The sequence below is a fragment of the Taeniopygia guttata genome, chromosome 20 (genome assembly GCF_048771995.1).
Source record: "Taeniopygia guttata chromosome 20, bTaeGut7.mat, whole genome shotgun sequence".
Lineage (NCBI taxonomy): Eukaryota > Metazoa > Chordata > Aves > Passeriformes > Estrildidae > Taeniopygia > Taeniopygia guttata.
Window position 1 is genome coordinate 915,302 of NC_133045.1, and position 17,020 is coordinate 932,321.

Here is a 17,020-nt window from a genome sequence, read left to right on the forward strand (position 1 = left end):
TTCTTTCATGCAGGGTGGCCCGCGGGCGCCTTCGCAGCTCGAGGATTTCGGCGGGCTTGGGCGGCAGCGCCTGCAGGACGCGCGGAGCGGGGCCGGGCGGGTCGCGGTGCGGCACGGGCGGGTCGCGGTGCGGCACGGGCGGGCCGCGGTGTGACACGGGCGGGTCGCGGTGTGACACGGGCGGGTCGCAGTGTTACACGGGCGGGTCGCGGTGTGGCACGGGCGGGTCGCGGTGTGACACGGGCGGGTCGCGGTGTGACACGGGCGGGCCGCGGTGTTACACGGGCGGGTCGCGGTGTGACACGGGCGGGTCGCGGTGTGGCACGGGCGGGTCGCGGTGTTACACGGGCGGGTCGCGGTGTGACACGGGCGGGTCGCGGTGTGGCACGGGCGGGTCGCGGTGTGGCGCGGGCGGGTCGCGGTGTGGCACGGGCGGGTCGCGGGGCGGGGCTCGGCTCCCGTTCACATCCGGGCAACGCTCAGCGGGCGCGGACGTGGAGCGCGCGGGCGGGGCGGCGGCGCGTGGGGGCGGCGGTGCGGCCAATCAGCGCCGCGCTCTCTGCGGTGCAAACAGGAGCACAATGGAGCGAGCGGCGGGCGCGCTGCAGCCAAGCTTGGCGCGAGCGGCGCGCGGCTGACGGGCCGGCCCGCCAATGGGCGGCGGCGCGCGGCTCTGGGCAGCCAATGGGCGCGCTGCGGGGGCGGGCCCGAGCGAGGTTAGGGTGTCCTTGCTGGGTGCTGGGCTAAACTTCACCAAATAAAAGCTGTTTGTGTTGGGGCGGCTGCGGAGCCATTTTGGGTAAGTTCTGCCCCGAACTTTGGGGTCGCCCGCCTGGCGGGGCCGGGTCGGCGGTGGGGCTGCGCCAAGGCGGTGCTATGAATGAACGCGGCGGCGGTGGCCCGGGCCGCGGGGCGGGCGGGGGCCGGGGCGGCCGCCGGCCCTGTCATGGCTCCGGCCGCGGGGAGGGGCGGCGGTGCCCCCGGGTCCCTCCGCGCCGCCTTCCCCCGCCCCCCGGGCCGTGGCATCGCGGGGGGCCGCGGCCCGTCTCGCCAGCCTTGCCGTTCTCCCCCGACCGCGCCTCGCCGGCTCTGGGCCGGCAGCGTGGGGCCGGGCCCCCCCGGCAGCGGCGGCGGGTCCCGGGGAGTGCGGGGCCGGGGGCGGAGGCGGGGCAGGCTCCCCCCGTGCTGCGCCGAGGCTCCTCCCGGACGGGGAGGGGGAAGCGCCCCCCCCCCCAAACCCCCCCGAGTGCGGGGTGCCGGAGCCCGCCCGCGGGGCGCAGTTCCCCTCTGGCATCTCCGCTGCGGTGCCCAAGGATATCAATAATTAAGTCTTTAAACTTGGCGGTCGGGGGGAAGCGGGTCCCTTTGCGCGTTGGAGGCCCCAGGCTGCGGGCCGCCCGCTGCCCGGCCCCGCCGAGCCAGGGCGCGGGGGGAATGCGGTGGAAGGGCCTCTCCCACCGCGCCGGGCCACGGGCTCGTCTCTGTCAGCGCGGTTTCGTCCTGCTGCGCTCGGAGCAGACGCGGATCAGTTGTGACATCGCAGCCATGTCACAACAGAAGCATCGCAGTCACAGCGGAGCCGCGTCTCGCTGCAGTGATCGCGTCCGCTGCGTGTCGGTGCCACGCCGTGGGGTTCCCCTGTTCTCACCAGTGGCGTTCATTGGTGATAGAGGTGGATTTTAGCTTTGTTCAATGAGATTTGTAGGATGACGGCTGTGAGAGACACGCACGCAAATACAGGAGGAGGAAGCAAAGCTGTCAAGTCGGGTTGGTGCTGCGGGTGTGCACCCGCCTGAGAGTGGGTCTCCCTCTGGTTATCAATTTGCTTGCTGACAGCTACACTGAACTCGCAGTGAAGTCGGAGACCGTGGGTCCAGGCAGGCTGGTTCTGCCTGGTCTGCTGCTGACTTTTGATATGGTAGAGTATTTTGGTAATTTTGCTATGAAACATGCTTGCTTTGTTTCTTCAGGGAGTCAGGATGATTCTAGCCAAAAGCCCAGTCTTTTTTCTTGTTTACGTCCTGCTTAGGAAATGCAGCAAATTTTATTGGTGTTGGAGAATGAGGGGAGACAGATGGAGATGCTTGGCTGTGCTTGTGTAGTGCCCGATGGGACTGGGCAGAAGCTTCTAGTACCTCTCAGCTGGCACTGGCCTCCCTGGCATGGGGCTCCTGAGGAGCAGAAAGATGCTGTTGTCTTCTTAGATGTTTCTCCCTGGCCTCTTCATTTGCAGAGTATCTGTTTAAGCTCTGTAGGGTTGGTTGGATTAGAGTGTTGCTGGAGAAGAAGAAACAGAGTTCTCAGAGAGTGTTTTCTCTGCTGTGAAGTGTTGCTGTTGCTTTGGGCCCTACCCAGGGGATGGTATGGGAAGAGGTGCTGTCTTGCCTCTCTTTGTTTCTTGTTTACCTCTTTCATGCAGGAATTCTGTTCTGCTCCTTTACAGAGAAATTGTAGTTTTGGTCAAACTGTTGAAGTGTGAAGCAATAACAGCAATCTTCTTGAAGTAAATAGGTTGTTTCTCTCCCAAGGCTTTTGGCCTTGAGCTGGGTTGGTTTTGGTTTTCTCTCCTGAAAATTGCTTTCTCTTCCACTACAAAGTCGAAATTTGTTTTTGAGATCGCTAGTTCAGCCCGTGCCTCTGAACTGATACAGCTACCTGCTCTTGCTTGTCCTTCGGGGGTGCTGGACTTACTGCTGCACTGCCTTGACTGCAGAGATGGGCAGCATGACAGCAGTGGGGTGAAGCTCATTGAATGTTGCCCCTCAAGTGCTTCAAGCTGAAAACCACAGTAACTAGGAGAGCTGGATCCTGTCAAAATGTATGTGAGCAGCAGAGTTAAAAGTACATGATTTTGTTCTTCAAACAAAAGCTGAAGTTAAGGAGAAGACTTTGAGAATGAGTGATTTGGTTTGTTTGCACTTTGATGAAGTTTGAAGCCCACCCTGCAGCCATGGCTGTTTATTCCTGCCTATTCCTTTATTCTCATTCTTCCCAGCAGAAACACAGGCTGCCCTGTCCCAGAGGAGGCAGTTGCAGCCCCTTGCTGCAGGCCAATATGTGTACCGTGTGTGAATCTGACACTAAGGCAGCTCTTGCAGTCTTTATCCATGCTGCAGCTGTGAATAATGCACATCTCTAATGGAAGGTGGTGTCAGAGGCCTTGGTATTGTGTTCTGAGTGCTGCTGTCTAGTTTAGTAGTATATGCCTCTTTAGTGGCCTGAGTTTACCTCTTCCTCCATTGTCCTGCATGATGGCCTTAGGGGACTGTGCTGCTTGTCTTTGAGCAGATGGCCCTGGGTGTTCCAATGTTAGATCCAGGGGTCAGTGCTGTGGGTCTTCTTGGGGTCTGTTGATTTCTTGTGGCTTACTGGATGAGGCTCTCAGAGGAGTGTCTAGTTTTCCTGACTACTTTTTATTGCATTTCTTCAGCTGGAAGTAAATCTCTGCCCCCTCTCTCCACCCCAAAAATTATTGTGTAATCACAATAATTTTTAAGATCTAGTCTTCCTTGAGTGATCTTTAATATTTTATCAAGAGTTTCTCCAAACTCATAAACTTCTACAGGTGGATAATGTAAAGAGTAATAAACAATTATTTATTTGTTTATTAAAAATTTTAAATTTAATTTTAAAAATTAAAAAATAATACAGTAATAAACTGTAGTGGTTTGTGTTATTTCAGGAGGGCTTTGTACAAGCACTTGAACTTGTTTTTGTGAGCTGGGCAACTTTGTGAGACTTGCTTTTTGAGAGCCTGCTGGAGTGGGCCTTTGTGTTTTGCTGTGGTGTCCTGCCCTGTCTGGGCTTTGTGCAGATAAGAGCTGATATCATGCTCATCAGTGTGCAGGAGAAGTGTACCCTCACTAAGGGGGAAGAGCTGATCAGCCTTGTGCTGAGGGTAGTGCTTGTGGGAATCAGACTCCCGGGCTGGGTCTGGAAAGCAGGCGTGCGTGGGGAGGCTGCACTGAGGGTGTCTTAAAGAGACACTGTCAAGCTCAGTGCTTGGGTGTCTCACAGGGCCTTGGGACACTTGAGAGGGCTTTTTTCATTGCTCCTCCAAGTAGCAGTGAATGCATTTCTCCTTGTTCATCCCCACTTTGCTTGGGACAGTGGAGTCAGCCTCTGGTGTTGGTGGTCCTCCCTGGTCTGTGAAAGCAGAGGCAGAGGGGTTGTTGGAGGCCAGCAAGTGCTGTCAAGAGGAGAGAAGATGGTCAGGATGAAGGGCCCAGTATGCAGTGGGGCAGCAGTGTTTGCTGTGGCAGAGTGTTAGTGACATGCAGAGTTTGTGTGGTGGGTTCTCAGCACCCTAAAAACCCGTGGAAATAGAATTACCCTTGACTGTGGGAGAGGTGTCAATGCCTGTGTTTTCAAGCGTGGTGGTGGGACCAAAATCCTCTAAGGAAGTGCCGTGCCCTGTGCAGCACCTACTGTGAATACCACACTGGGCAATGCCTGTCCCAGCCTCCATGATCATCTGGCACCAGCCCCTGCTGAAATAACAGAGCTGGGGAAATCTGACCAATCTGGCAGCAAAAAGGGAAAAATGTGGATCTCTGCGTGTCAGCTTGTGACACGAGGAGACTCTGATTTTGTTCGTAATATCTCAGGCTGGTGTAATATGTTTTCCGTGTGATAGGACAATGCCTTCAACTTTCCCTTATATGGGAAAATCTGGGATGCAGCCTAGCAATCCACCAATATATGGCTAATAATTTTTAACATTGTTATGTTGGATGTGTTCAGCCTAAAAATTAGAGTGTACCTAAGACCCTGTAGCTGGGCTTTAATGTTTAAGACCAGTCCCTGGCAGATATCTAGGGAAAGGTTATGACTGTGCTCTAGGGATCACCTGAGCACAACTGGCTGTTTTGGAAGTCAGCTAAAAGCTGAGAGAGTTTGTGCCTGAGTGTAGAGCTCCTGCTCTGTGCTGCCCTTATGCCCAGTGCTTAGAGAAGTGCTGGGTTGTGTTAGCACCAGGTGGAGGTCACCGGAGCTTATGACACATCCTTTGTGTGAGGACCTTGTCTCTGTGGAGGGAATACTGCCTTGAAGTGAAGGGGTGCATGCTGTTTCAGTCCTGCAGCCCACTGTCTCCAAGGCATTCTCAGCCTGTAGCAGGTATAAATCTTGCTCTAACAGGGTCAAAACACTATTTCAGTCCAGAAAAGGAAATGAGAAACATGGGAACCAAGTCCTAGTCCCTCTTAGCTTTTCGTGTAGGTGCTGGAAGTGTACAGAGGCGTGTTGGGTATGGTTCAGGGAGTGTGGGTGTTACTGTGCGGGTGAGATGTTGGCTTGGCTGTGGGGTGCCCATCATATTTTCCAGCCCTGGTTTCCCCTTGAGGGATGCTGCTTCATGATATTATGAATGTTTGCCCCTCTGAGATACAGTGTGCCTTCTACGAGCTCACCTTTTCCAAAACTTTTTGGTTTGTTTTGGGGTGGTTTGTTCTACTGTGGTGTTTGGGGATTTTTTGGTGTGTGTTTCTCCTGCTAAGAGTAAGTTTAGATCTCTTCTGCTGAAGCTTTCGGGCACTTCTCTGGTTCTCTCTGCCATTTGGCTCAGTTGTGAAGGAAAGTCTGGGTTGAAATGTAGGTAATTAATTGTTTCCTTTTGGGGTGACTGTGCTGAAAGCAGGGAAAATTTACGCTTGGCAGTGTCAATTTTCAGAGCATTTTCTAAATGTTTCTATAAAAGTGTGGAATCTATGGAGCCCTGCTTTGCCTTAGAGTAGGAGACTGTATCAGGGGTCAGGCTAGTGTTACTCTAGGCCCCTGAGCTGGCTGCATGTCCTGTTAACATGCCTGTTGCAAGGGAGGGACGGGTAAGCAGAGGTTGGGCAAGGTTGTTTCATTCATTGTCTGATATGGTCCTAAATTACTTGTTTGAATTACAGTCTGGGAGCTCTGGCACAGGAAAATAGATGGGAAGGGCAGTGGACATGTGTGGAGGCCCCCAGCCAAAAGCCTGGTGAGGAAGGCTGGGGGAAGCTGTGTCCCTGTAGCTGTCAGCAGACCTGTGCTAATTGAGGAACTTTAGCTACCAGGCCCTCCCTGTTAGCAACCACTGCTGGGAGCTATGCTCCCTCTCTAATGTAGTGGAAATACGTATTTGTTTTGTGGACATAGTTTCATTTTGCACCTCAGCTTACACTGTATGGCTGCCTTGGAAGGTGAATTCCAGCATTAACAATTAACTACATGCAGGAATAAGAATGCTGCAAAGTTGCAGGGGAGTTCCACTTCTTTGATGTATAGGTAAGTGAAATATTGGTTCTTTAAAAAATATTAATGCCTTGTTACATATGTACATTGAGGCAGAATTAAAATTAGTCCTAGATACAAGAATAAACATTAATGCTTTGCTATAGATATACTGTGAAAGCTGCTATTTTTATGTGAGCCACTGCCCTGAGTTCTGTAGGTCTTAGTGCACAGAGCACTTTTAACCCTCAGTCTTTCATATACTTTGGTTGAACTTAGAATATACTTTAGATAAAATGAAGTTTAAGTGTTCAATGTCTGTTAATTGAGGATCCGAAAAAAGCCATTTTTGATGACTTAATTAAATGCCTGGTGCATCCTTGCTGTACACTGTGCTTGCTTAGCTGTGGAAGGAGTGCAGTGGGGTGTGTGAATGCACAGCCTATTGCTCTTATTTGTATGCTTCTCTGTTTGTTGCTTTAGGGCAAGCAAAGCCCTGTTTCTCAGTGATCTTTCTCAGTCCCTGCAGGGTGCCCCTCACCAGAATATCTGAGCCTTTCCCGGCATGCACTTTGGTGCATACATAAAAGCAGGTTTCTCTCCTCCACCGCAGACAGCAGAGACTGTGTTCTGTTTGCAGTGCAGTGATGTTGCGGGGAGGCTGCTGAAGCAAGGCTTGTGCTTTCTGTGAAGGTGCTGAGGTTTGCGATTGCAGATTTGTGGGCCAGTCACAGTGACTTCTCCACCTCCTTCCTCTGGAGGGTGGGAGTTTCTATCAGGGAATAAAATTGCTGGTTTGGAGTTAGGCCAGTCCTACACTGTTTTGGGTGCGAGGACCAGGGTCCTAAATCCCAAAGGCAAAGAAAGGAGTGTGTCACTGTGGGCAGAGGCTCCTTGAGACTTTGGTAGTTGTAATTTCAATTCAGGTGAATTGGAGTGTGACTTCAGGTTGTAGGACCTATGTGTTTGAATAGGTGCAGCTGTGCCTGCATCTGACAGGGCATGCTGTGTGTGGAAATGTGGTTTATCTGCAGATACTGCTCTCTGGTTTCTACACAGGCTCTCCATTGGCTGCTCTGCTGATTTGAGCATGGCATTAGGGTTGAGGACAATATTCTTAAACCCGTTCCTGGATCCAGCTCTATTTCCTGCTCTTTCTGTCCCCCTTAGCTGGAAGAGGGAGACGGACACAGAGCAGAAATGAGTTTCTGGACCTTGTTGCATGATTGTTCCTCCAGAGATGCCGGCTGAAGGAAGGGTTCAGAATATGAGTGACTTATCCAAGTACAGAGGGAGAGAAGATATGGAAACCGTCTTGGTTTGGACTTTGGACAGGTACGTGCAGTAAGACTGGGCTAGGACGTGGGTCTGTGGGAACTGTGTTCTGCTCTGTCCAGGGTTTGCTTACCCGTGTTCCACATTGCTACACGTCAGAGGAGACTGATGTCTACAGACCTGCCAGACAAACAGGGAAAAAAGTTTCTTGGTAGCTTGATGCAGCTGATGCCATGTGCTTGCCTGCTGGCTGGCTGGACCCCATGATGATGGTGCTAGTTGGTCAGGAGTGTCCAGGACATCTTATGTATCTGTGCCCTGAATGAATGCAGCTTGACTCCAGGAGAGATCCACAGCAGCTCTGCCTATGTGCTATTGGAAGAAGCTTGCTGTGCCCTGGGGTTCCAGTTCTGTGTGGAAATAGGGACTGTGCAAAGATGGGACTTTGCAGCCAGTGTTAGTGACAGTGGCTTGGCATCCTTTGGCAGGAACCCCTCCTGCCCATGTGTTCCCCACTCATGCAGCTGTGGCTCTCCAGCCTGGCAAGGCTGATGCTCTCTTCCCTGAGCTGGTCTCTGACTAATGGGCTTTATGAGCTGAGGCAAGAAGGGGCTACCTCTCCATATGCACTTTTGGTAGTGTTTTACTTGCACTGTGTCTGGGCAGGTCTTTGTGTGCTTACCTTTTAAAAGGGCTAGCCAAGTGCATTAAAGCATTGTCTATAGCTGAGGAGCTGACATCACTGAACCCCAAGCATTTGCACAAGAGAAACTGAAGAATTTCTCTTTGTCGCTGCTCTCAGCTTCCCACACTTTAGTCTTTCTTGGGATGGTGTAAAAGACAAATGCAAGGAAACAGAGTTGATTGAGATTAATGTCTCATTACAGATGGCCTCTGAACTCTGGAGACTGTTCTCTCGAAGTACCTTCTCAGGCCTGGACAACAGCAGATTTTGTCTTGCTATTTTGGAATGAGTTTTGCTAGATTTTGTTAGTATGCTATACAGGCAGAACAGATGCCATGAGCTGTGGGACCTCCTTACAGCATACAAAAACTCTCAGACCATGGTTATTTAGGATGTTATCTTTCTGGGTGCTGAGGAACAGCTTAGCTCCCCCAGTACATGGCCTTGCTGCAGGCAGAGGTCTGCCAGCCAACCTTTCTGCCCTGCCCTGGAGTGGGTGGCCTGGGTTTGCAACGCTAGTGGGACAGGTACAGCCTGTGTGGGTGCAGGAGCTCTTCTCCAACAGGGCAGCATCAGTCAGATGGCCTCTGTAAGCTGGTGTTGGAGCTGTCCTGTGCTTGGAGAGTGAGCAGTGTAACAAAATGTCCTTCTGCTCCTGGACATCCCTTCTATGCCCCCCCCAGCCTTCACTGTATGTGAGAGCACAGACCAAGCTGAGTTTCCTTTATCACCTGTTTTTTGACATCCCTAGGACCAGGATACAATGCTGCTTGGCCCAAAGAAGAGCTGCTCACTTTTCACACACTAAGATGTATGTTGAGATCAACCTTCAAGGCCTGTGCTCATAAGCTGTGGTCTGAGATGTGGCCATGGTAGGCAAAGCAAGGCTGGCCCTGAGGTCCCTTCAGACACTGTACGCCCCTTGTCACTCTGCCACCCGTGCACAGACAAGGCATTAGGCAAAGCAGAGATGTCCATCCTGTTGTGAGTGCCTGGAAATGTTTAAAATGCTAACTCTGTTCCTGTGGCCCAGCTGCTGGTGACTTGTCCATGTTTCATTCAGTTCCTTGGATGTGTTTCCTCGGGCACATTCCTGTGGGCTACTCATTGGATGAAGCAGGAGGTTGGCAGGAGGGCACCAACTTTTTCTTTCAGCTTTTTTCACTACTGTGGTTATAGCAGGAGAACAATGGGGAATACCTTAGTCAGCAGATAACAGGAGCAAACAGGGATGTGGGGATATCAGGTGAATGAATGACTGGCAGGGTTAAGACTTATCCACTGTGGAGGTCTGTGGCAGGGAGCTTCAATTGGAGCAGACTGACAGAAATTCCTGAATAAATTATTTTCAGCATGATTGGATTCTGCAGTGGGGTCTCCATCACTATGTGGAGCTGTGCCCAGTGTTGCTGTGCCTTCTTAGCACAAAATCTGCTCAGGGTGTCAAATGTGTCCTTCATATGTGTCTACAGCCAAGTCTTGAGGTGCATTGTGTTTGTTTACCTTCTCAGTAGCCCTGATGTCAATGTTGATTTTTTTCTGTCTCTATTCTGGCATTAGAAAATAGAGGCACAAAGTTTTATGATTGCCTCTGAGGAGCTGTTTGCAGTGTGGCAAAGCTGTTTTCTGACAGCTGGAATTTGCTGTGCAGGATGTTAACAACAGCAAGAGGAGAAGATCTATACTTTCAAGAATGCCATCTCATTTTTTGGCCATCTGCCTTGGGATAGTATGAGTTTGGTGTAAAGCTCTCAAACCTTATAAAATGTTATTTGGATTGGCTAGCTGTCAAGGCCTACTGGTTGGGCTGGCTTTTGTACACCTTTCTTACTAATAAAGGTTAAATTATGTGCCTGGTGGCTTCTTTGTAGGGACAGTGACCTTGGAGATGGACTTGGATGGCTAAGTGAAGCTTTGAGCACTTGTGTGTGAGACATAAAAGGCAGCAGGAAAATTTGCAGAGTGCACAGGTCACTTTTCTGAAACCTCTATATCCCTCCTGGTAGCTGGAGAGCAGCTGGATGTTTTGCCCTGATGCAAGAAGACTCTTAAGCAGCTGACAGTAAACCCCTGTGCTCCCTTGAGCCGAGTAATTAATCAGAGACTTTCTTATATCACTGGGAAGTCTGGCTCCTCATGACTGCTGGTCCAGAAGCCTACAATTCTCTCTACCCAGGGGTAACAGCCAGGCACTTCAGGGAAGAGACTCTGCTTCCAGCACTGAGTGTGTCCTCAGAGCTTCTTTGCCTATTTCCATCTAAAATGTAGCTAGGGGTTGTGTTGTCACTCTGACCAGAGGCTTTCCACAGCCTTCTTGGCAACTGAAGCACGCCTGCCTTAGCACACAAGGCTCTCTGCCTTGGGTGGACTGTCCCAGGCTAAGAGGGGTTACCCACCAGGCATCTTTCTGGTTGCCAGCAAGCTGGTTATGCCACTGTGTTGAGTTGCTGTGAGCAGCGAGCTTCTGACTCCCACAGGCCAGAAGAGGGGCTGTGTGAGCTGGCTGCCTCTGGCCTGCAGCAGGGTGTCAGAGAGGTGGGAGAGTTGTGCAGGATGCTATGAAAGTGACATTTGGCCATAGGCTTTATTGGCTTCTGAAGCTCAGGACTCCTATAGCATGTGGATACAGATATTACATTTTCCTAATTTTAAAGTAGGAAATTAGGTGCTGGGAGTGTGATGGAAGAAGTGGGAAGGCTTTATGGCCACTGTCACTGTCTGTTCCCTGGACACTCCACTCATGTCCTTTTGTGTTGGCTTGCTTGTCGACATGCTGGGGCTGGTGAATAAACTAGAAGGAAGATTTGGCACTGGTGATGGAGGAATGGCTTGTTAAGATTTGGCAGATAGGGCAGTTAATTTGAGCTGATGGTGGCCTGGATTGAATGCCACACTGGAGCATGTTTGTGTTTAATGGGTAGCAGAGGTCTGGAAAGTGCTACATCAGTGACGTGCAGTGGGCTTTGCTGATGTGTCTGGAGCTTGAGCTGGGGATGCTCTTTACAAGGCACATGAATAGTGCTGGTTGGATACTGCTCTGCAGGGAGCCACTGTGGACCCTTGTGTGTGCAGGAGTGCTGCACATGTTCTTGTACACCAGTGCACCCTTGCCCATAAAATCGTGCCTCTTGGCACTGAGGGTGATCAAGTGCCTGTCCCTGTGGGAGTCCAGCCTGCTGGGTGCCAGCTATGAGTCTGGGCAAGCTTGGCCTGTCTTGTTTCTCTCTTGACTGCATAGGTACTGCATTGTAGCAGTTTGGTTTGGTTTTCCTCTGTTTTTTTTTGCCTTGCTTGATGTTGAGGATTAAAATATGCTGCCTGAGGCTTATGAGCAACTTTTTGGAGTCAGACTCTTGGCCAGCAGATCAGAAGGTAACAGACATAGTAAGTTTGAGAAACCCGTCTCACTCCTGCATACCAGGGAAGCAGGATGATGACGTGAGAAAGAGCACACAGCTGATGCTGGGTGCATCCCCATGAAGGGGAAGGGGGTACAGCTGACACTGGGTGCATCCCGACTCTGCAGACAGCCACTTTGCAAGGCCTGTGCCACTTGGGAGTAGCGTGTCCCCTCGAAGGTGATGCAGGAAATACGTTTTATGGCGAGCTCAAATGTGGTTTCCCTCTCTCTAGCAGCAAGCTGGAGTGCTTCTCTTTGTGTGCATGTTGAATGGCCAGGCATGGCTTTGTGTTCATGATGTGCCTTCACTGAAAAAAATGAAGGGGTTTTAGCTGTTCTGCTGCTTTCTCTTCCCTTGTGCTGTTTGTCCCTACTCTTTATTGGGTTCGCTGGACTCTGAGTGGGCCCTCAGTGCTCAGCCCTCTGGCACTATGTAGCTGCTGAAGGTCACCGTGGTTATGGTTGGAAGCTGCATTTGAAAACTCTCCAGAAAGGAGTTATTGCTGGTTCTGCCACATGAGCTTGTCATGGGAGTCACGAAATACAGCTGACCGAAGCTGCATCACCGGGGGCTGTATCCAGCCTGCGTGCGCACTCTTGCTTGTTGGCTGCCAACAGAGCATCCTCTTGTGTACAGGCAATGGCACGAGCCCAGATGTCTCCCCGGGGTCTCTGACGTGGCTGTTGCTGTAGGGCTGAGAGCTTGGGAGCAGAGTGTTGGTGTTGAACAGGCATTTGGAGGGGAATGCTGTGCAGCATCACCATATTCTTTTTCCAGGGGAGCAAATGGCAAGGAGGTTGTGGTGATTTATTGCCTGCCTGTCAAAGTCTTGTTGCCTGTTCGGCTGTGGGGTGGCAGAGTTCTGTCTTGGGAAGGTACTGCAGGTTTGCCTTGGGCTTTTGGTGTCCTTATCAGCAGATATCTGGTCTCCCCTGGCTCTACAGAGAACACAGTTCATTGTCCCCAGCCTTCCTTTTTAAAAATTAGAATATATTGAGAACAGAAAATTGCTTGCAGCATGGCTGTGTCCTTTGAGGCTGGCTGTTGGTGTGATGCTCTGCCTGTTCTTGACATGTGTACCTGCCTGATGTGTGTTTGCTCCCTTACTTTGGGTTATTTGGACCTCTATGTTCTCTCCTTTTTCCCATTTTTTCCTTCATCCTGCTGTGTGTCCTGCTCAGGAGTGTGGGGCCTGTGCCCTCTTCCCCCATGGTGCCATGGAGTGTTACGGCAGCTCCAAAATGAAGACCACTTGGCTGCTTGGCGAAGCCTCTCCTGATGGGTTGCTGAGGTTTTCTGTAGCTGTATGAGCAGAGCTGGGAAGCTGCTTCCCCACAGCCTCTGTTTCGGAAGGAGAATGTATACCGTGCTGCCTCGCAGTGAGCTTGCAGACTTTCTTGCTAAACTACTGGGTTATTTTTAACTTGGAAAAATTACAACCCGAGATTGGCATTCTCTACCCCCAGTGGAGGGCTGGAGGCAGGATGTGGGGGAGGCACTGTGGAGGCTGGGAATGCGGCTTGCTGCTCCAGCGGGCCCGTTTCCAGGGACTTGTGCCCCCCGCAGCCCTGTGCCTGCCGGGCTGTGCAGCGAGGCTGCTTCTTGCTCGGCACGGATGGAGATTCAGCCTGGATTCCCATGGCGAAGGCGCAGAGCAGCTGCAGACACATAAACAAATCCTGCTGCAGGATGTAGGGAGAGAGCTGCACTGCCTGCCAGGCTGCTTGTGTGACAGCCTGCAGCAGGTAACTGCTGATGGGGACTGGGTACCTCCTTCAGAGAGTATCCTGCAGAGATGCTGTGGAGGAGCAGCCAGCCGGGCTCTTGTTTTGCCTCCTGGAGGAGGCTTTGCTGGACCATGTGGCCCTCCCTATTTCAACTTGCAGAGAGCTGTTGGGGAGGAGCCAGGGAGAGAAGTGTCACTCTTGCGCCCCTCCCCTAGCTCTGCCTCTAGTGTTTTGCGGGCAGTTGCATTGTCAGTGCATGTCTCCTCTGCCTGGAACTCCCCGAGTGATGGGAGCACCTCTCTAAATCTGCTGGCAGGGAGATGTTTCTGCAGAGTCTCTTTTCCATGCAGCCCTCAGGAATGTAGTTCCCTGTGTCCCTCTGGATTGCAGCAGACACTCAAGTTTCAAGCTCTGGCAGTTCTGCTGGCTGAGAATGTGCCTGTGCAACCCTGCTTAGGAACAGGGATTGATAAGGTAGCAAGGCTCAAACAGCACCAGAGGACTGCAGATGTGTCTCTTTGCTGTTTGGTCTCAGAGAACACTGTTGGTCAAGACAAGCAGAAGAACAACAGTGCAGATTCCAGGTTCTCCTCTTGGTCTGTCCCAGCCAGACCTGTGAGTCTTTTACTGCTGCTCACCTGCAATGTGGATGCATCAGGTGAGGAAGATGGCTGGTGCTTGGCCCCTGCTTGGTTGGCCTTGGGCTTTCTGTCTGCCTTACCAACTGCAAAGCTATTGATGAGGTTCCTCTGATGGGGAGGTGCTGCCAGGGCCTGGGGCTTTCTGTTCCAGCTTGCCTGGGAAAGCCTGCCAGTTCTGATCTGTCATCTGCTGCTCCATAGCTCCTAGTGATTAGTTAGGAGTAGCAGGGGAACATAGCAAACCTCTTGGAAAGCAATGGCCAGTCCTTGTGTCCCTTAGCTGACTTCAGGCAGATGCAGGCACCCTTCCTGGCTCCTTTGGGAGTACTTCTCATTTGCTTGTTAGGGCTGGTCCCATACACCCAGTACTCTGATCTCATTTGGCATGACATGCTTTGGGCAGTAAGCTGGTGTGAGGCTCTCCAGGTTGTGGGATGGGATACACCATGAGGTACTGAGGCTGGTCCTCTGCCTCTGACCTCAAGTCAGCACTCTGAGAGTTCCTGCCAGCAGTACTGGTGTCTTAGCTCTACCAAGGCCCAGTGTGATGCCTGACCCTGATAGAGAAATGACACAGCTCACGTCATCCCTGTGTGGTAGGGAATGGGTACTGGCTACTTCCTTTCCTCAGGGCTGTAGGGTTTGTTATCGGGCATGAGACACTGCTCTGTGTTTGAGCCAAGGGCTGTTCCCGTGATGACAGCAGGTGGTGGAGGGCAGAACAACTCTAGGCCAGCCAGGGCTGGAGTAGCATCTCTTTCCTGAGAGAGCTACTCTGCAGCTTATGTGAGGCATTGGGGTGTCCCCACCACTTCAGAGTGATGTGAACACACAAGGACAGCTGCTGATGCTGGCACAGGGATTGATGTGTGAAGCAAAAGACAGACCAGGACTCCTTACTTGGAAGACAAGCTTCTGAAAGCTCTCAGTTGCCCCATTGCCTGGTGCCCTTTGTTGCTGCCTTATGTCTGGCAGGGCTTAGCAGGGCTCTTGTGCTGTGTCTGTGGGAGCTGCCTGCAGTTCTTATTTCTAAGACTTTTCATCAGTCTGTACTGTGACCTCTGCCAGTGTTTGTCAGGGCAGGTTAGTACATCCTCAGGTAACAGCAGCAAGGCAGTGCTGAGCCACCCAACATCCCCTGGGCTAGCTACCATTCATAAGCCTGGCTTGCTACTGACCTGCAGGCCTGGGCAGCAGGTTTGGACCTGGCACCCCTGACTCTTTTTCTTCAAGTTGCGCTTGGCCACTGGGGAGATGGAGCACTTCTTGAGGTGCATCAACAGAGCAGACCTGCTTGTCTGAAAATCAGTAATTTCATAGCATGGCTATGCAATTCTTTATCTTCCTGCTTGTCCTTCAGGGCTACATACAAAGTTCAGTGCTTGTTTGGGATCTGTATTTTCAAGGGATCCTTATTGTCATCAGAACTACAGGAGGAAGGAGGGAGAAGGGCTACATGATGTTGAGGAGGTGAGTGAAACTTGCATCCCTCACCTTGAAGGAAGTGTCTCCAGAAGTCTGCTGATGGAGGTTGGACACTTTTTGATGCATCTGTCTCAAAGGAACTGCTTGCAGTGAGACCTTGTCCTTGGCACCTCACCTCGCTGAGCCTGCTTTGTTTGTGCCAGGTGCTGCTCCTGCGCCTGGGAAGGAGAACCCTCTGGCTGCAGGGAGCTGGAGGACAAGGTCCTTCTGGAAAGTGTGTATCTATAGTGGGCTAGTGCTAGGTAGTTTGGAGGATGAGTGAGGATGTGGGGAGCTAGGTGTACTTATTAGAGCACTTCTCTGGTTTGTAATAAGCACAGGGATCTCCAGCCTGAAGTGTGGGGTTCCTGTTCCTCTCGAATGTCACTGATGAGCCATCAAGGGGTGCTTCCATTCTGTCACATAGGAAAAGGAGCTAGAAAAGCTGCTGATGTCTGAATCATGGAATAGAATAGGTTGGAAGTAATCTTAGGTTATCTAGTTCCAACCCCTCTGCCGGGAAGGTGGCAGGGACACCTTCCACTAAATGCACTTTTAGTTCAGGGTGGACAGTTGAGGCATGGACTCCAGTTTGTGTTTGCGGAGTGTTGTGCATCTGTAGTGTCATTATGTGGTCCTGGTTTGCAGTGTGCCCTTACTTTCTGGGAAAGGTATCTGCTGCAGGACCTTGTCACCTCAGCAGAGGTGCAAGGCAGACTGTCATCCCACTGGACCTAGCTTGTTGTGCTTCAGGGGATCAGAGTCTCTCACTTCTGGCCTGGGACCTGAGTATTCGGGACACCTGCTGAGAAGCAAATGTGATCCCTTTGCTGTTTTTTTATCACTTCATTGAGATGTGGTGTGTGTATGTGTAGGGTGCTGAGTGGCTTGGTTGTGTCATTGAATGTCTGCCACAGGTATGGGCTGAAAATCAGAATTTAAGTGTATTGAGTCGAGTCTCCTCTGGAGATACCACCTCCCTGGATACAATCCTGTGAGACCTGCTCAGGGTGAAACCTGCTTTATCAGGGAACTTGGACAAGATGATCTCAAGGGATCCCTTTGAATTCCAGCCATTCTGGGATTCTGTGTAATGGTGTGTGTCTGCTTACAAGATGAGTGTCCAAGGCTGTTTCCTGGTTCTGCTCTTTGCTGCAGCAGCTTTGTAGTGGCTTGAATGCAAAGTTGCTATTTAGCAAGGGCAAAGAAAGAGTGCAAGTTTTCCAAATGGGTTATCACCAGTTTTTGGCATATAGGTGGACATGCCTACACAGGCCTGTGAGTGCCCCTTGTCCTCTCAGAGGTGGCTTGTGAGCTTTGCTTCTTTTAGAGTCCCAGGTCCTGTTTTGAGTCCCAGGTCCTGGAGAAAGCCACATGCCCCTTTTTATTTCTCCTTCTGAAGGGGATCATTAAAGGTGTTGATTTTTGTTTTACCTCCACTTGTTTCCTAGCTGCAGCCTATTTCCACAGATAAAATCAGTGCTTTTTCCCCTTTTAAGAAGGCTGTCGCCTATCTTTTGCAGGCAACTTAATATGACACTGTACTGCAGGAATGTGTTCTAATAAAATAAAAAGAAAATGCTGCTGTTCTGAATAAGGTGTGTTCTCAGGTAAATGCCATTA

The 17,020-nt window shown here is 51.4% G+C and overlaps 1 protein-coding gene across 9 annotated transcripts in view; it reads left to right on the forward strand.

The window, feature by feature from the left end:
- The first annotated feature begins 461 nt into the window (after positions 1 to 461).
- CHD6 (chromodomain helicase DNA binding protein 6) overlaps positions 462 to 17,020 on the forward strand; it is a 99,014-nt gene continuing 82,455 nt past the window's right edge. For 2 of the 9 annotated variants that reach the window (XM_012570154.5, XM_041720268.2), the window contains exon 1: positions 463 to 799. Coding sequence is in view for 1 of the 9 variants with exons in the window: in XM_072917124.1 (XP_072773225.1) it covers positions 1,916 to 1,918 (3 nt within the window). In the remaining 8 variants the exon portion in view is untranslated. Of the gene's footprint in view, positions 800 to 837; positions 1,919 to 6,147; positions 6,259 to 6,334; positions 7,540 to 17,020 lie in introns of those variants that run through there. The other 7 variants (XM_072917121.1, XM_030288628.4, XM_072917127.1 and 4 more) reach the window with 7 other exon arrangements.